The 17170-nt window shown below is 61.1% G+C and overlaps 5 protein-coding genes across 5 annotated transcripts; all 5 read left to right on the top strand.

Moving 5' to 3' along the window:
* Positions 1–115: 115 nt before the first annotated feature.
* Positions 116–1198, top strand: LMJF_10_1140 (conserved hypothetical protein; the record flags this gene model as incomplete). The annotated part of the gene is made up of 1 exon (XM_001681396.1): positions 116–1198. One exon carries the CDS (start codon positions 116–118, stop codon positions 1196–1198), a length of 1083 nt encoding a protein of 360 aa, XP_001681448.1.
* Positions 1199–3417: 2219 nt separating this feature from the next.
* LMJF_10_1130 (conserved hypothetical protein) lies at positions 3418–7986 on the top strand (the record flags this gene model as incomplete). Its single annotated transcript, XM_001681395.1, has 1 exon — positions 3418–7986. One exon carries the CDS (start codon positions 3418–3420, stop codon positions 7984–7986), a length of 4569 nt encoding a protein of 1522 aa, XP_001681447.1.
* Positions 7987–9109: 1123 nt separating this feature from the next.
* Positions 9110–9529, top strand: LMJF_10_1120 (conserved hypothetical protein; the record flags this gene model as incomplete). The annotated part of the gene is made up of 1 exon (XM_001681394.1): positions 9110–9529. One exon carries the CDS (start codon positions 9110–9112, stop codon positions 9527–9529), a length of 420 nt encoding a protein of 139 aa, XP_001681446.1.
* Positions 9530–10662: 1133 nt separating this feature from the next.
* Positions 10663–12234, top strand: LMJF_10_1110 (conserved hypothetical protein; the record flags this gene model as incomplete). Its single annotated transcript, XM_001681393.1, has 1 exon — positions 10663–12234. One exon carries the CDS (start codon positions 10663–10665, stop codon positions 12232–12234), a length of 1572 nt encoding a protein of 523 aa, XP_001681445.1.
* Positions 12235–14657: 2423 nt separating this feature from the next.
* LMJF_10_1100 (conserved hypothetical protein) lies at positions 14658–15935 on the top strand (the record flags this gene model as incomplete). The annotated part of the gene is made up of 1 exon (XM_001681392.1): positions 14658–15935. The coding sequence occupies one exon, from the start codon at positions 14658–14660 to the stop codon at positions 15933–15935; it is 1278 nt and encodes a 425-aa protein (XP_001681444.1).
* Positions 15936–17170: the final 1235 nt, after the last annotated feature.

Below are 17170 nucleotides of genomic sequence, written 5' to 3'. Positions count from 1 at the left end.
CGCGGATTTCGCACTCCCTCGTTCGTCGCCTCCTCCTCACCTGCCCCTAAATACGGACGCACACGGGCATTCCAGAGACTTCCGGGGCCACAGCGGCGGTGCGTTGTTGTCACCAATGGGGAATCGCACAAGTCACGAGCAGCCGACGGCAACCGGCGTCACCGACATTGAGCTGCGCCTTGCCCCGCACAACTTCTACCTCGTCTTCGGCAAGCCGTCCATTCAGTTTGCGCGTGACCGTGTGCGAGGGCCACTCATCTATGACGTGGAAGTGGAGTATGACGACGATGAGAACCTTGTTGAGCACGCGACGACGCTGGACCTCACGTGTGCGGTGCCACGTCGGCAGAAGATCGAGCTGATCAGCGCGCCATCGGCGTCACCACAAGCTGTCGGTGCCTCCAAGGGGCTTGCGCTCGCGTTCCAGATCGCGGCGACGCAGCCGCCGGAGCGGGTGCGCGTGTACGCTGGTGCGTCGGTGGAGTACCGCGACCGCGATGGTGTACGGCTGAAGACCAGCGGTGTTGTGGCGGCGGGGTCGGTTTGCATCCTAGATACCACCGAGACGGACGGTCTCACAACAGTCGTCACCAACCCCCTGGTACTGCCGCAGCTGCTCCAGCCTCTCAAGTACGAGGAAGCTGCCAGCACGCTCACAAACTCAACGGTGCAGCGGGTATCCTACGCCCCACTCGCCATCGAAGTGCTTGTTGGGGCGACGGAGGACCCAATCAATAAGACGCAGCAATGCGCCCCTGCCGACAAGGCCGCGCACGAGGCGACGCCGCCACGGTCACAGCTGCTGCAGCCCAGCAAGAAACAGATTGTGCAGTACACCTTTCTGGAGGCGCCGGAAGAGGCCTCCCTGCGGCCAGCGTCTTCGCTCGGTGGCAGCGAAGCTCGAACGTCCCATCGCTTCACATGCAAGGTGTCAAAGCAGCTGCTCCAGGTAGGGAACGAGGTGTACGATCTGGAGGACGTCTTCGACGACGGCCGCGAGGACGCCGTGCGCGACCCCGGCGCGGACGAGGAGGATGAAGAGGGGCTCTGCGTGATTTGCCTAACGAACCAGAAGGACACCACCATCCTGCCCTGCCGCCACATGTGTCTATGCAACGAGTGCGCTGCACACCTGCGCCTCAGCGACAACCGATGCCCTCTGTGCCGAGGCTATATTGATCGCGTCATGACGCTTTAGCGCGAGCGCGGCCTTTAGGTCATAGGCTCAGTCCCCTCCTCCTCCCCTCCCCTTTTTTCTCCCTTGCGCCGTCTGCTCCACCTCTCTCTCTCTCTCTCTCTCTCTCTCGATGCTCGCGCCGCCAACGTGCATTGTGCCAGTGCCTTGCACATGTGGGTGCGTACAGTTCGGTTTCCGTTTCTCTGTTGCTCTTCTTTCACGTCGTCTCGTGATGTGTGCGCACGCGTCTTCTGCGGATGCGTGTGTGGCATCGATGTCTCTGGGGCGTCTGTGGCCGCTGTGTGTGTGTCGGGGGGGGGGGCACGTCGCCGGTGTGTATACTCACTTTTTATTTGTGTGTGCCTTTCTTCACCATGATGTCGCTCTTCAGCCTCAGCTACCTTACCACCTGTGCCCGCTTCCCTCGTTTCCATGTCCATGCAGTTGTGGGGAACGCCATTTTTCTTTTCACCATGTTATGAAATTGACCTCGATGGACTCCTCGCCCCTTGCCCCTGAACATGTGTGTAATGTATGTACTGTCTGCCTCGTGCTCCTGAACGGGAAGAGGGACGCACAGCGTCTGGATTGAGGTGTACATCCAACCGCAAATAACGCTTGCCTCCCCCAGCGGATTAGAGGCATGAAGAGAATGAGGGGAGAGTGTCCAAGCCTGCGCCCGCCATCCGCGCTGAATGAGAGACACCGCGCCGCGGAGCAGATTCAGCTGCGTGCATGGGCACCCTTCATCCCACCGTTGACGGATGTACTGCTGTGGGCGGACATCGATCACCACTGCAGGCTCTCCCCCGTGCCTCGTGCTGACCTTCCCATCCTCCCTCTCACTCATTCATGCCCGTCTCTCCCTCCATGCCCCTTCCTCGCTCTGTTGTCTCTGATGCGCACGACACACACACAACACACACATCCCTTGGCCGCTCGAAGAAATACGAAACACAAGAACGCAAACACCCGATATGGGAACGCCACGAACCAAAAGGCACGTCACGGACTATTTTTCCTCTTCACCCTCCAACCACCAACACACGCTCGCACTCACATACGCACAGTGGTGCGGTCTTCGACTAACTGGTGAGCTACGGCGGCGGTTGCCCTCCTCCCCCTCCTCCCCACTCATCTCTCTTTCGTTTTCTTGCGATATTTGAGGCTCATTCCCTCCCTCCCCCCCCCTCCCCTTTCCCCACACGCGCCGTCCCTCTTTGGGGGACCTCCCCCACGCCTGAGGTGCGACGAGAGGAGATTGCAGACGCGCAAAGGCACGCACGTGACGGTTAGCAAGCCGCAAGAAACAGGCGGAGGACTGTGTGGGCAATACGGACCTGTGCAGTCGTGTGTCCGTGCCTGTGTGTGTGGGTGGGTGTAACGATTAGTGCGTCTCTCTCCCCCCCCCGCTTTTTACCTTATTAGTGGCATTGCGTGTGTGCCGTGTGTTACCGCAAGTACACCCTCTCTCCCTCCCTCGCCACCTACGCCTCGCGTGTGATTCCTCTTTTCTTCAGGCATCTCACGTACCGTGACGCTTACGGCACCTTCTGTTGTGGCGGCACGGTGGTGCGGGTTGTTTACGGCTGTGGCGTCACCATCGCATAGCTCAGTGCAAGGGAGGAGAAAGGAACGCCCGTTCAAGCACATAAGAAAGGTACGCGGCAGAGGCGTCACCCATCTAACTGACGGAAGTCTGGTCTCCGTCTCTGTGCGTGCGTGTGCGTGTCTTTCGACGAGCGGCTGAGAGTGAGAGCACAAGAAAAGAAAGGTGCCTCTCACCCATCATACACTCACGCATACACACCCGCAAGGGCATAGCAGGTATTGAAGAGTCTCGTGAGGTCTCTCGTGCAGGCATTGTGTGGATCTCTCATGCAGCTCTCCATCTGTGTGCTCATCGTGGCTACCACTCCCATCACTATTAAGACGCATATATCAGGCTCACCGTTTCCTTTTTTTTCGTTTTGCATATAACTTTTCGCTCCTCCCGTGTCTGTGCCTGCGTGCGTGTGGAGAGGCGCGCGTGGTTCTCCCCCTCCCCCTTTCTCCTTCCCACCTCGTGCGCGTAAGCGCCCTCGCGCAGACGCGCTGAGACGTTCACAGATCTGCCTGGCAGCTCCTTCGCCTGCCGCCCTGCTGCCCTTTGGACGCCGTTCCCGCTGCCTCCCTCGCTGGCGCGAATTTCTCGCGGTGGTCGAAGCGACGCAACTGGTCCTCTGCGACAGCAGTCAGCGATGTCGTCCAGTGCCCCTGCTGCCGTGGAAATGCGGGGCTGTGATGAAGCCGGTCCGCGAAAGATGAGTCACCGCACGAAGCACCGCAAGGAAGTGAAGCGCTATCACCAGCGGCAGCAGAACAAGCACCTGCGCGAGGAGGCCAAGGCAAGAGACGCGCAGCTGTTTCTGTTTGAAACCACAGAGCTGGTGGCGAGGAGTGCGGAGCAGACGCGGGACAATGTGCACGACGCCCCGGTGGAGACGGTGCTAACCTCTTCCGCTCTGATGACGGTCGCACAAAAGGGCGCCGCGGTGGCGTCCATCGCAGCTGGCAGCCAGCCGCCTCGACCCACTTCTGAGCAGCACCTCCACCAACAGGTCCAGCTCGCTCCAGCATCGACTACCAGTGCCGCTGCAGCCGTCACCTCCGCTCATGCCTTGACCTCGGCTTCCCCATCCAGCTGGGATTTCGAGTTTTTGCTGCGCGCGTCGCCAGCGTCTACCTCGGCTGCCTCGTCGCCGGCAGAATGCAGCGGTGTTGACTCGTGCGCTACCGATGCCGTGGCCCTGTCGACGATAGAGGATGCAACGGCGTGTCGCAGCCTGAGCGTGCTAGAGCCGCTCCAGTCGCCTGCAGTCGTGAGCGCGGTGCAGCGTGGACGTGTGGCGCTTCCTGCGGCCGCGTCACGAGACTTGCAAATCTCCGCCACCACCGCGTCGGGTGACCGGTTGCCGCCGGAGTCGTGCGCCCCGCAGCACTCCAACGCTCGCCCCTCGGCGAACTGGGATCGGATCAGCGCGCTCCCCATCTACAGCGGTGCGTCTTCCACCATCACGAAGCTGCTAAATAGTACCCATGTGCAGCGCGTGGAGGGGGTGGAGGCGATCCCGATGCAGGCTCCTCTCGCGCCGGGCACTGACATGAACCGGCCGCCGCGCAACTACTTGACGCTCGACCCCGTCCACAACGTCCACCAGCATGCCCCTGGTTTTTTGCGCAATCAACGGGTGGCGCTTCAGCACATGCTGGCAAGCGCTGTGATGGAGTGGAAGGACATGCAGCAGAACGCCCTCATCGTGTCCAGCGCAGAGGCGATGCGCACCATCTTTGAGCAGGTCTACGTTCCGGAGCGTCCTTTGGCGCTCCGCGTGCAGCGCATCGGCCCGACGCTGGTGATCGACTCGCGTGCGTCGGAGCCGTCTGAGGTGCACGAGATGCGTCAGCAGGCCCTCTTCGGCAAGGCTCTGTACCTCATGAAGGAGACTCACGGGCAAGCCACCGTGGAGGCAGACGAAACAGCGGCGGGCGCGGCGGGTCAGCTGGCGCTGGCCCTGCCAGAACGGCGCCTCTCCAGCACGGCCGCGTCCGACGTACACTTCGGAGCGAACTTGCACCGCTACTCGCAGGTGCTGCGCTGGCGCATGGACGCGACCGAGGTGCTCATCGGCATCGACGCCCCCATCGTCATGGACCAGCGCACGAACACCGAGCAGCTTGTCCGGATGAAAGGGAAGGTGCCGGTCGGCCCCGCCGATGCCGAGCAGCGCGAGACACTCCGCTGCTGGTTCGACGCAATGATGGCGAACGTGTCACAGGTGGGGACGTACGTGCACCACGACGGCATCGTGCAGAGTCATCAAGTGAAGAAGACAATGGACATACTCGACTCGGTGGAGGCGCGCATGGCGGCGGCGGCGCTCAGCTTCACGAGTCGCGCTCTGCAGTGGCTCGTGAAGAAGTGCCGCCGTGACGGCGGCACGTACGCGGTGGTGCGCGACTACCCCTTGGAGTATGTCGAGCTGTACGAGTTGCCGGACCTCGACGACTCCGCCGCCTTTGTGGAGGAGACGGACAAGTACTTTGGATGCGCCGCCGCCGCCGCCTTCGCGTCCGCCGACCGGGATGCAGCGGGGCGGGTGGCAGATGGGGAGGCATACATCGAGAGCGAGGTGCCGGCAACAACGTCATCAGGGTACCGCATTGGCGGCCCCCCAACTGCATCCCAGCTCAACCGCTTCAACTGGAACTTTGGAAAGACGTGCTTCAACATTGGCCAGCACCTTTTCCGCAGCGGTGACCTCAGCAGAGCCAGCGACGCGCTGCCGCTACTGCACCGCAGCCTGCGCCTTCTGCTGCCGTCTTGCCGCGAGGACCTCGCCGCACGCGAAACAGTGGCGGAGCTGGTGAGGATGGTGCCGGCGTTGGTGGCGCGCAAGCTGCATGCGGACGCTGCGCAGACGGCAGCCGCTGTCGCCTCCAACAGCGCGGCAGGCTGCCCCAAGAATGCTGCTGCCAGCTGTGTCGCTGGCTTGTGCTCGTCGCCGGAGGTCTACCGAGACGCGCTGCTGCTGTGTGGGCGCTTTGAGATACCGCTGCGGCACATGCTTGTCGAGGCTGGGACGTGGGAGGGCGGCCAGTTGATGAGGGCCTTCTTTGCCCGGTGCCTGGTCGTGTGCAGTGCCGCTGCGTGTGCCGTGGTGGCGCTGTCGCTGGAGGCGTACTACTGCGGCTGCCACCACCTGCGTGCGCTACGCATGGCGCGCAACGAGGTGAAAGCGAAGGAGGGCAAGGCGGCGCTGCGCGGTGTGGCGCATCGGGAGGAGGTCATGGCGGCCATATCGTCGTGCACGCAGGACCTTCTGCAGGTGGTCGTCGAAGGACTCGTGCGGCTGGAGGAGGCGAGCGAGCTCGTGGGACCTCTGCACTCGGCAGCCGCAGCGGCCTTAGCAGAGGCGCCGACTGGCACGTGCACTACGGACGAAAGCATCTCGGTGAACGGCGCAACGCCAGTCAGTAAGGAAGACAGGAGCTCCAAGGAGGAGTCGTGCCCCGCCACGTTCCCCATGGGATCATCCAGGGGATCGCTGACGGAGCGCGGTAGCCAGCCGTCGCCGTCCGCGACGTCACCAGCGCATACAAGCGAGCCGTCGGAACTCAAGAAGTGCAGCCGCGGCGCGGACATGGTGGCGGTGTCCGCGTCGTGCTCAGCGGTGCTGGACCCGCGCACACAGGTGGACATCACCCCTCTCCGCTCCGCTCTCTGCGAGCTGTACGGCGATGTTGCAGCCGCCGCTATGTCAGACGCGGCGAGCGGCTTCTCCATACGTGTACTGACGGAGCTTGGCAGACGCATGGAGGCGCGGCTGCAGCAGCGCGGCCTCAAGCTGCCCACCACCCTCGTCTGGCTCACAACCCTAAAGGCGGATGTAGTGAGTCTCTCCTTCACAGCGCTGCGTTTCTACGGGCGGATTGGCACGCACACACGCCGCCACCTCGTCAAGCTTGCTTTGGTGTACTACCTGGTTGGCAAGGAGCACCACCGCACGGCACGCTACACGAAGGCGCTGGAGGCGTTGCACCGCGCCAAGTCTCTGCTGCACGCCTCTCACAAGGCCGCCGAGGACGCGGTCTTTGGTGCCGTCTTTGGCTCACACGGCATGCTGCAGTGGGCGGACGTGATGCAGCTGCTGGGGGACGTGTACCGCAGCGTCGTGGAGCGGAAGCTTGATGGCGCCCTCGGCGTTGCGGCTGCGACCCTCGCTCAGCCGCTTCTGGTCGGCCCTCTTTACGAGCTGCCTGAGGACGCTGACAGCTTCTTCACGCAGGCCCTGAGCGCCTACACGCAGGGCGGCTCCGACAAAGCCTGCAGGTCTGCAAAGGCGTACACGCTTCTCCTTTATGCCTCGGTGCTGATGGAGCGACTTGCAGTCTCAGGCGTCCCAGCGACGCACTCTGCGTCGCAGCACATTGCGCAGCTCATACGGGAGGCCGAGGAGCTGGCGCCAAGCACTTTTGCGCAGGAGCGCGAGTGGCAGACGCTCCGCCTCTTCACTGTCACGAGTGCCGCCACGCAAGACACCGCCTTGGCTCGAGCGGTGGAAGAGATCCTGCTGCGCACCACCACGGCCACTAGTGCTGCTGCAAGCAGCTCACACGTCCGCCAGAGCCTGCCTGCCGCCGTGGCGGGCGGCAGCGATGATACTGCAGACGCCTCGGTAGCGATGAAGGAGTCGCACTTGGCGGATGCCAATGTTGCACAGCGCGGTGGCTGTCGCTGGGAACGGTTGGTGACGCTTCCCCCGTGGCCGATGCTTATGGAACTACAGAAGGCTCTGGTGTGTTGTGCGATGGTGGAGCGGGAGGCGTCACAGTCACAGTCGCGACCACGCGAGGCAACAAAGGTTGCATCCACGGAAGCGAAGTACCGCGGGCTGCTACGGTGGGTGGGTCGCACCGCCGGCTATCTGACGAGCGTGCTGGAGTACTGCAAAACACGCAGCGGCGAGCTGCAAGGGGCTGCCGCTCGACATCAGTGGCAGTCGGTACTGCGGTCATGGAGGGAGCAGGAGCCATGCTTGTTAATGCATCGAATGGTCTCCATGATTGCGCTGCGGCTGCTTGGGGCGGCTCAAGCGCTACTTCCCAGCACTAAGCAGCAGGAGGCGCGTGGCGCCGTCAAGCAGATTGCCTGCGCTCTCGATCACGCTGCAACAGTGAAGGCCGGTGGCGCGGAGGGGCACGCGGCAGCCGTTCAGCGGCTTCTTCGGGACCTGAACACGCTGCTGGCACCTTTCGTAGAATGGTAATGCGGCGCTCCTTTTCCGGACTAGCCAAGCGACCGATGGACCAGCGGGACAGTGTGCAGCACAACGTGAAGGATACGGAGAGTGGTGGACTGGGATAGTGCAACCTCTTTCGCTCACGCGTGTCCCTGTCACCAAGCGGCACTAAAGCTGCATCGCATCGACAACTCTCTCTCCCTCTCTCTCTCGCTGTGTGTGCGTGTGTCTGTATGAGCCCCCACCCCCACCCCCACCCCTCCCTCCAGACATTTAGCTAGCAAGAACACCAACGACTGCTGCGACGATCTCGAAAGGAGTTGCCTTCTCGTTTGTTTTGAGCACGTCACTCGCGTGTGGGTGTGCCGATGTGTGTGCGCGCATGTGCGACTGGCGCTTGTTGGTTCAATATTTCACTGCCCCCCCCCCACTCCACCCCACCTCACCCCTGACTGAACCGCACTGGAGGAAAGAAGAAAACAAGAGGCAGCCGCAAGGCGGACACGCGGCACAAACAAGTAGAGGAGGGTGTTGGCTGAGTTTGACGGCGGCAACGTCCCCCTCCTCCCTGTCTCCCGCGTGCACACAGACCCCATACACGCACAGAAGGACCCGTGTAGGTGCACGCGCACTGATGTATGTCGGCACGTAACACTCGCGGCCGCGTGTGGAAGAGAGAGGGGGCGGGTGAAGTAGGTACAGAGGATGAGGGTAAGGAAGGAGAGGCCCACATCGAGCGCCCTACTCCCTCTCCCTGCATCTGCCCCTCCCTCACCTTCTCCCATCTCCATCGCTGAGGATCGTTAGCGTGCTGCTTATGGTGAATGAAGTGTTGGCTCTCCTTCAGTGGGGTTCCGGCGCCATCATCATCTGCGTCTTTCTGTCCTCCACGACCACCACCCCCGCTCTCCCTTTCTGCAGATCCCCGTGTGGGCTCCATTGCCATCCTTCTCCACCCATTTAAGGAAGCTCTTCTCTAGGCAACATCTCCATGCGCGCACGGCGTGGAGTGACGACGATCTATGCAGGGGCTGCGTCGACCTCTCCTACCCCCGCGCCTCTCATCGTAGCGACGCGATGCGTGTACACCGGCGTCTTTGATCACCCACCTTTCAGCTACCGTCGCCAGCACACCTTCAACACGCTGCCGATGCACGACGCCAACCGCTTCGGTGGTCGCACGGCGTATCTGCGCGAGATCGGGCCGATCGATCATAAGAAGAAGGGCCGCCTCTTCAAGCGCGACCTGCCTACACTGCAGTTCAACGTGGACGTGTGGTGCGCGCAGCAGACGCTGCGCAAGCAATGGAAGGGACGGGACTGGGACGTGGTGGAGATGCCGTTCGAGATGGCGCCGAAGGAGCTGCAGCGCGTAGTGCCGGAGAAGTACACGGACGTGCCGATTATGACCGATCCTGCCCGCCACGACTACATGAACATCCGGCGCAAGGTTTTTGATAGGGAGGACATGCAGGATGCCCTGTTCGCCAGCGGCGGCGCTGGTCAGTCACCGTACCCAGCCATCCAGCGCGTGGACAAGGCCGCCATGACGCTGGACAAGTATCTGTGAGAAGGTTCTCTCGGTGTTCAGGTGTGCACTGTTTGCGCAGTGAGGAGGGGAGAGAAGACGTGATTGTGTGTGTGTGTGTGTGATAGTCTTCGCTGCTTCCTACCTTCCCCCTCCCTCCTCATCCGTCCTCCCCTGAAGCAGTTTGTTGCGGCACTGGGCGGTGGTGTTGTGGCCGCGTCAGCTGTCGCCTGCCGCCTGCCGCCCCTCCTCCCTCCCTCCCCCCCCCTGTTTTCCTCAGACACTCGCAATGGTGCCGCGTGAGAGCTTACGAGGAAGGCAGCGGGGGGAGGGAGGGGGGCGTGCGGCCGCGGCGCGCAGATGTTCGCCGCATGAACGGCGGTGTTCGACTTGATCTCTCCTCCCTCCCTTTGCGCTGTGTGTGTGCCTATGCTCTCCTGAACGGTAAACGAGAAGGAGGCCAAAATGGCGCGGCAGCAGCCGCGTGCGCAAGGAAACTGTTCCCCTTGCTCGAGGAGGCGACTGCGGCGAGCCTTGCTGTGGGCTGGCCCCCAGTGAGCACACTGCAGTGCCTGAAACTCGCCCCCTCCTCCTCCCCTCGCCTCACGCTCAGTCGTCTGTTGTCTCTGAGTTCGACTGCGCAGAGGACAGAGAGGGAACGCCTGAGAAAGGGGGAGATGGGTTCCAGCGGAGATGCTCGTGTGTGTGCGTTCACCACACATGCATTCCGTGCACGCGCGTCATGAGAGGGGCACCTGCACGGCACCTCAGGCCGCGCCTGCTTGCTTGCCCTTGCTCCTGCTTCTGCTCCTTCCCCGTAGCCGCCCAAAACCCCAACCACCGTGAGGGTTACCGGCACTTCCATCTCTTCCTTCCATCCTCCACCCTACAACCTCCACCCTCTCTTCGCCTTATCGGCGCATGCCTACTTCGATTACACGCGCAGTATCGCTACGCGCTGAGGCTCTCCTCCTCACCCTCTTTTCGCTCTGTTTCCATTCATTGTATATTTTGGTTTTGTATGTACCTGTGCGCGTGCGCGTGAGTGTTCGCAGGTGCGTCATCCCGTTGCAACTCCTGTTCCTCCTTCTGGCCTTGCACGAGACGCCCCTCCGTGCGCTGCTGGCCTTCTTCAGTGCTGCATACGTCTACCTCGCAGATCAGACACAGTAACAATGATCGGCCCGAACGAAAGCAGCAATGCCGACCGCTTGGAGTACCTGTACCTCAACCTGGTCGGCCAGACGGTGTTGATCCGCACCGTGGACGGGGCTCTGTGCGAGGGCCTGTTCGTTTCTCGCACTGACGCCGATTTGGCGGCGAACGAAGCAGGTGTCTTCATCTCTTTCCCACGCAACCTGCCCTCGAAGGTGCACAGCGCCCTCGACGCGTCGGAACTTTCGGATGAGACGCGCCTCTTCCGGTACGAGGACATCATCATGATGGAGGCTAAGAACATGAAGCTGCGCACCGAGACCCCGGGCGCTGGCCATGTGCACTCCTACCGCGGCGAGCACGACCTCAAGACGCTGGACTGGGCTGCCGAGGGCGCGGATGAGCTGCTGGAGGCCGACAGCCACGTCACCGGCCAGTGGGATCAGTTCAAGGCGAACGAGCGCTTCGGCGTTGCCTCGACCTACCGCGAAGAGTTGTACACGACGAAGCTGGATGAGTCGAAGCTCAGCAAGGAGCAGATCGCCTACGCTGAACGCACCGCGAAAGAAATCGAGGGCTCCGGCACGCGCAACCTGCAGCACCGCCTCGAGCGCACTGATGTGACGACCGAGTATGTGGATGAGGGCGCCATGTTCTCCGACGTGGCACGCGACGCTCGCGGAAGCAAACGCAGCGCTCAGGCCACGCGCAAGGAGGCCGCTGCGGCCACGTCAGCAGCACCGGCTGCACCAGCCGCGACTCCAGCAGCAACCACAGCTACGGCAGGCCGCGGTGCAGCTCGTCAAGCGGCGCCGGCGCCGGCGCCGCCGCCACCGCCAGAGGAGCCCGTCACCCTGCCCCCGCCACCGGCTCCCGAAGTGGGTTCGGCGCAGCAGAAGACGGTCTACAGCCCCAACCCGTCGGCCACCCCGTTTGTGCCGCCGCTGAAGAGCTTCCTGGCGAACGTGGCCAGCCTCGTGGCGAACAACGACAACTGCTACGCCTGCCCAACGGACTGGCCTGGCGACATCGACTTCTATGACCGCGACGTCTCACACTACTCACGCCCGCAGACGCTGGTGCAGCCGAATATGCATCACAAGTACAACCAGCCCGTCATGAATCCCATGCCAGGCCGCGGCGCCCCCATGAACCACCACCAGCACCACGCTATGAACCCGCATCCTGCGGTGTACAATGCGGGTGGCCCGATGGGGGGACACATGGGCAACCCACACGTGCAGCAGCAGCACCCGCAGTACATGGATCCCAGCAACAACAACGGCATGATGTCGCCGCAGGGGCCAGGCGGTATACCGGGTCCGTCCCCGGCACGCATGCAGCAGCAGCAGCGCGCGTCGAAGACGTCGCAACCTCAGCAACCGGTTCACACGGCCGCCCAGACCATCCCGCCTCCTCAGCAACAGCAGCCCCATCAGCAGCAGCAGGTGTCAGCAATTGACAGCAGTGGTCCTCAGCAGGACCGTGCCGCGCCCGGCACCAAGAAGCTGCGCCGCGGTGGTATGGCCACTGCGGCCCGTCAGGACGGCGGAGAGGGCGCGCAGGGCGGAGGAAAGAAGGGTGGGAAGTAACGCTGGCATGTCGAAGTGCGTAGCATGTCAGCGAGTGTGTGGTGGTGTGCGTGGCTGAGGGGCGCTGCAGCGTGAAGAGCAACAACAGCAACGAAGAGAAAGAGATGCCGTTGTGCTTGATGCACGTTGCTGCCTTCCGTCCCGATCACCTTCCCTCCCACTCTTTGACAGCCGCGCATCGGGCCGCAGATGTAGTGGAGGGCGACTGTGTACGGGGAGTGTGTATAGGGGGTGTACGTGCGTGCGTGTCCAGGCGTGTGTCAACAAGTGCGGAAGCCTAAACACGACGGTATCCATAGACGTATTATCTATGGACGCGCCGAGGTAAGAAAAAGGAAAGGGGAAAATCAAAAGCAGCGGTGCTGTTCGTATGGTGTGTGCTTGTGCGAAGGATGGCGGTTATCGCCGCGCCTCGGAAGGCTGGCAGGTGCTCCTCCTCCTTCTCCATCTTTTGTGGTTTCTTTTCAGGGTTTTTGTGTATTATCTTTCCGGTAGAGAGGGAGATGAATGGGGGGCTCGCAATATTAGGTGCACAGACGGGTCCATGGTAACGAAACAAGAAGCAAAGGGACACAAGATGGCGCACGCCGTGTGTTGCGGTGTGTGTGTGTGTGTGTGTGTGTGTGTGTGTGTGTGTGTGTGTGTGTGTGTGTGTGTCGCTGGATTTGGTATCTAACAGGTTGCACTGTCGCTGCCAACTTAGTCATACAAGGGGGGGAGGAAATCAAAGTCAATTCGCACGTAGAGAATACCCAAGCATGTTGCTCGGAGTTGTTTTCGTTGTTGTTGCCATGTCTCCGTTTCGTAATGCATACATGGAGCTGTCTGAACCGGGCGCGGGGGGAGGGCGTGCAGGTGTTCTGGCAAGTAGAGTCGGCTGTGACGCTTGCCCCGCCGCCGTCTCTCAAAACGCTGGGCCTACCTTGGTAGTCGTGCCGGTGATTTCTCCAGGCAAGTTTCTCTATGCGCACAAAGCCGCGTGTACGCCAGTGGTTTTTTACACGTCCTCCTGGCGCCAGGAAAAGGCACGTGTGTGCGGCACACCACTTTGTTTTTCTCTGCCCCACAGTCTACCTCCCCTTCCCCTCTTCCTTCCATATCCGCACGCACAGGTGCCCGCCCACGGCACACAGACTCTAGGGAACTCCACAGTTTTAGATCGCCTCCCCACCTGTGTGTGTACTTGTGTTTTCTTCTTGAGTGTTCGAGATGAGCATCAGCAAACATCGTGAAGCTAAGGAGCCACGCGGGTTGCGGACAGCGCTGACGTCGCAGCAGCAGCAGCAGCAGCACCTTCTCCTGGAGGGTGCGCAGCAGTCTTGCTCCGCCTCTCCTCAGCAGCTTTCCCATCACCTTTCACTGGCTGCCTCCGCTGCCGAGACGCCCGTGTCCGACATCGATGTTGCCGGGGAGGACAGCGCGTGCTTTCTTTACTCTGATGACTGCGACACCCCGCGCTATATACCGTGCAAGGCACGCTACGCTGTCGGGTCCACTGCTATGCTTGTTGAGCTGCTGCACGACATGGATGATTAGACAGGAGTAGATGCTCCGAGGGCATGCACACACATTCGCATTCACACATAACTCCACATAGACGCAGAAAAATGGCGAAGTGGGGACGACGTGGCTTTGAGCCCCTCCATGGGCGCTGATGCCGCTTCACCGCTATCCCCTTCCTTCGAGATTAGCAGTGCGGGGCGTCCTCTTTCTTCTGCCTCCTTGCTGCTTCGGTGGCCTCTCTAGAAGGGCAATACACACGCAGGACAAAGGCATCAGCACGGCGACTCCCAGGTATCGGTGGAAAAGAGGAGTGGCGTTGCTCACACGGTTCCTGCGCTCAGAGAGGCAGAGAGACGGTGGGGAGAGGAGGAGCGCAAGAGCAACTCTTTCCTTCCCTCTTCTGTGATGAGCCCGTGCGCGTACGGTAACCTCCATAGCAAGAGAGACTGCAGATGCGCTACGCGAGCGTCTGAAGGAGGAAACGGGCGGTGGAAGACAGCAGAATGTGTGCGCTGCCCCGCTGAGTGATGACATGCGGCACACGACCTCGTATGTCGCTGCTCGCGCTTGACGGACCCCTGGCCTTGTAGCCCTCCCCTCGCTGCATCAGCTCATCCCTTTGTACGCCACGCGTATTGTGTGTGTGTGTGTGTGTGTGTGTGCAAGGGAGGGGGTTGTACTGGTATGCATGGAGGATGTGCGCGCGATGGCACCCCTTCCCATTGTTTCTGGTGCTCTCTCTCTCCCATGGTGTTTTGGTAACGGCCAGTGCCTCTGCCCCCACCACCTCCACCTCCCTTTCCAATCTCCTTGTTTTACCCCCCCCCCGCCAACACACACACACACGGCCAGACACCATAAAGAAGCTGGCAGGAGCACACCCTTTAAGTGAAAAAGGATTGAATCCGTTACACGACACCATGTCAGAGAACAGGCGGTACCTCAAAGGTCTCAAAGACAAGCCACACCATGTCACCATCGCCCTTGAGGACTGGCTTGCTGCCAGACGCGGCAAGGTCAAGTCCTTGGCGCACCTCTACGGTGTTTCCGATGAAGAGGTGCGTAGGGAGATTCGGCGTGGCAACGTGGAGAACAGGACGTTTCGCATCCGGCACGTCGTCCCGCTCTTTGCGTCGAGGGAGGAACTGCTCTGCACGGAAAATCTGCGGCGCATGGCGAAGGAGCGCAACCTCGACTTGAAGGCTCTCCAGCGTTCCAAACGCACAGTCGCACATGCGTACGACGCAGGCGTAAGGAGCGTGCCTCCTGCTCTGCCACTAGACATTGGCGGTGCGCTTGCACAGGTGCTCACCACACGCGTGACGACGTGCTTCGGCCTTCACCTTATCGTCACCGCTCAAAACGAAGACGCTGAGCAGCAGAGCGCGCCGTCGCTGCTGATGGATGTGGCGGTGCGCGCGCACCTGGAGCGGTTGCCACTGCCCGTCTTACACCGCCTTATTTCGGACCTGTGCGAGGTCCGTGCGGCATGGAAGCGAGACCTTCTTGCGCCCAGTGCTGCAGCTGCTGTCCAGGAGCAGGCGCTGCTAGGCAGAGAGTCTATCAATGCGCTTCTCTACCACGTTTGCCTCTGGCAGCGCCGGTACCCTCTCGAGCTCTTGTCTGCTGTGCTCTCTTTCTACGATGAGCACAAGCACCTTTTCTCTCCTGCTACCTCAGAGAGATGCTCAGCATCGGTTCAACTTGAATCTCTGCTGGAGGAAGTGCAGTGTCTGCAGTATCCAGACCTAAGCGACGTGCCGGGGCTAATCCGCTGCGACGTCTTCATGACGTACCCCCATATGCCGCTGGGGGAGCAGCGGCAGCTGATGCACACGATCGCCGCGGCCGTGGTTCACCGCAAGGCCGCTGGAGGCCTGCAACGCCAAAGCAGCTGCATGGGAACCGAGGAGAAGTACGTCACCGACAACTTGTTGCGACACTCTCGCACTCCTCCTGACCCACGGCTGCTTCTTCGCTCCTTCGTGGTGGACGGTGCTGCAGCCATACCTGAGCGTTTCTGCACTGACATGCCAACGCAGACGTACCACGAGATGCGAGCTGCCTTTGAGCGCCACAAGCACGACGGTGTCCGTCGCTTGGCCGCACAGGACTATGGCCAAGCGGTCACCGAACTTACCCCACCACCACCACCTCCTCCTCCCCAGCCGGCAGCATCGTCGGTACCGTCGTCGTAGCTAGCTGGCGGCATGCTACTTCTCAACGCACGGAAGGCGAGGCCGTCTCTGCGCGCGTGTGTGGGCGTGTGGGGGAGAGAGGGGTGGCGGTGCCTCCGTCGTCTGTGGCCTTCGCTCGCTCTTCTGTTTACGCGCATGCTCTTTTATGTGGTGGGAGGAACACACGTCGCTGCTGCTGCGCTCCTCCGCTCGAATCCTCCGCTCTTGGATTCGACTTTTTCTTTCTCTCTCTCTCTCTCTTTAGCCTCATCCCTTTCGTCGCTGTCTTTACGACTCTTTCACTTTGCTTTGTGTCACTTCTCCCCCCACCCACCACCACCACCACCCACACACACACCACACACCACACGTTTCTCGCTCCAACAGAAACTGCGGCGGCTGTGGGCGAGAGGGTCCTGTATAGGTGAGAGAGCGGCAGGAGAGGTTTTTTCGGAGGGGGCAGTTGTTGCACCAACACAAACCCTCCTGCCGCCCTCTCACCTATACAGGACCCTCTCGCAAACGCCGTTGCCAATCTCAGATTTGGTTTTCGAGCTTGTTGCATTACACGTCCCTCCCCTCACCCTCACGTGTGGGGCAGCGTAGCCGCGCAACACGCCTCTCAGTATTCTATCCTTCTTTTCTACTCTTTCTTCTACTCTGTGTCCCGCATCTCCTCCTCCCCGCACTCCACTCGAGAGTCAGCGTCGCTGCGACATTGATGTGTGTTGTCTGTCAGGACGTACCACGTCGCTGAGCTGAAGCAACCACTTCCTTCTCATCTTTCACCGCATACTTGACTCCTCTCCGCCCTCGTATACGTGCACCATCCAGAACTATGAAAAAACATGAAGCGAAGAACCGCAGCCACACACAGGCCGCAGAAGTAGTCATGCGCATCCGTCGGCGCACAGGTGGACGCCTCCGTATACTTAGATAGATGACAGGTGAAAGATGGTCAGCTGTGCGTACTTCCAAACTATCTATGTGACCTTCTCTCAATGTTGATGCCATGCCAGGCCTTTGGCCAGCAGTGTGCACCCTCCTGTCACCGCTGCCTGTGACTCCCTCTCTTCTATATCCCCATCTCTCCCTCTCTCTGCATGAACACCATACATGGGTTGTGCCTGGCCACGATGTTTGGCTGACGCTACTGCCGCCTCCGTTATACGACGTGGGGGCCGCTCCATCTCCTCTGCCTATAACCATCGCCGTGGTCTCCGACACAACGCGGAAGGAGATAGCAATACACAAGC

The sequence above is a fragment of the Leishmania major genome, chromosome 10 (genome assembly GCF_000002725.2).
Source record: "Leishmania major strain Friedlin complete genome, chromosome 10".
In the NCBI taxonomy this organism is placed as follows: domain Eukaryota; phylum Euglenozoa; class Kinetoplastea; order Trypanosomatida; family Trypanosomatidae; genus Leishmania; species Leishmania major.
This window is presented reverse-complemented; position numbering and strand designations above follow the sequence as displayed.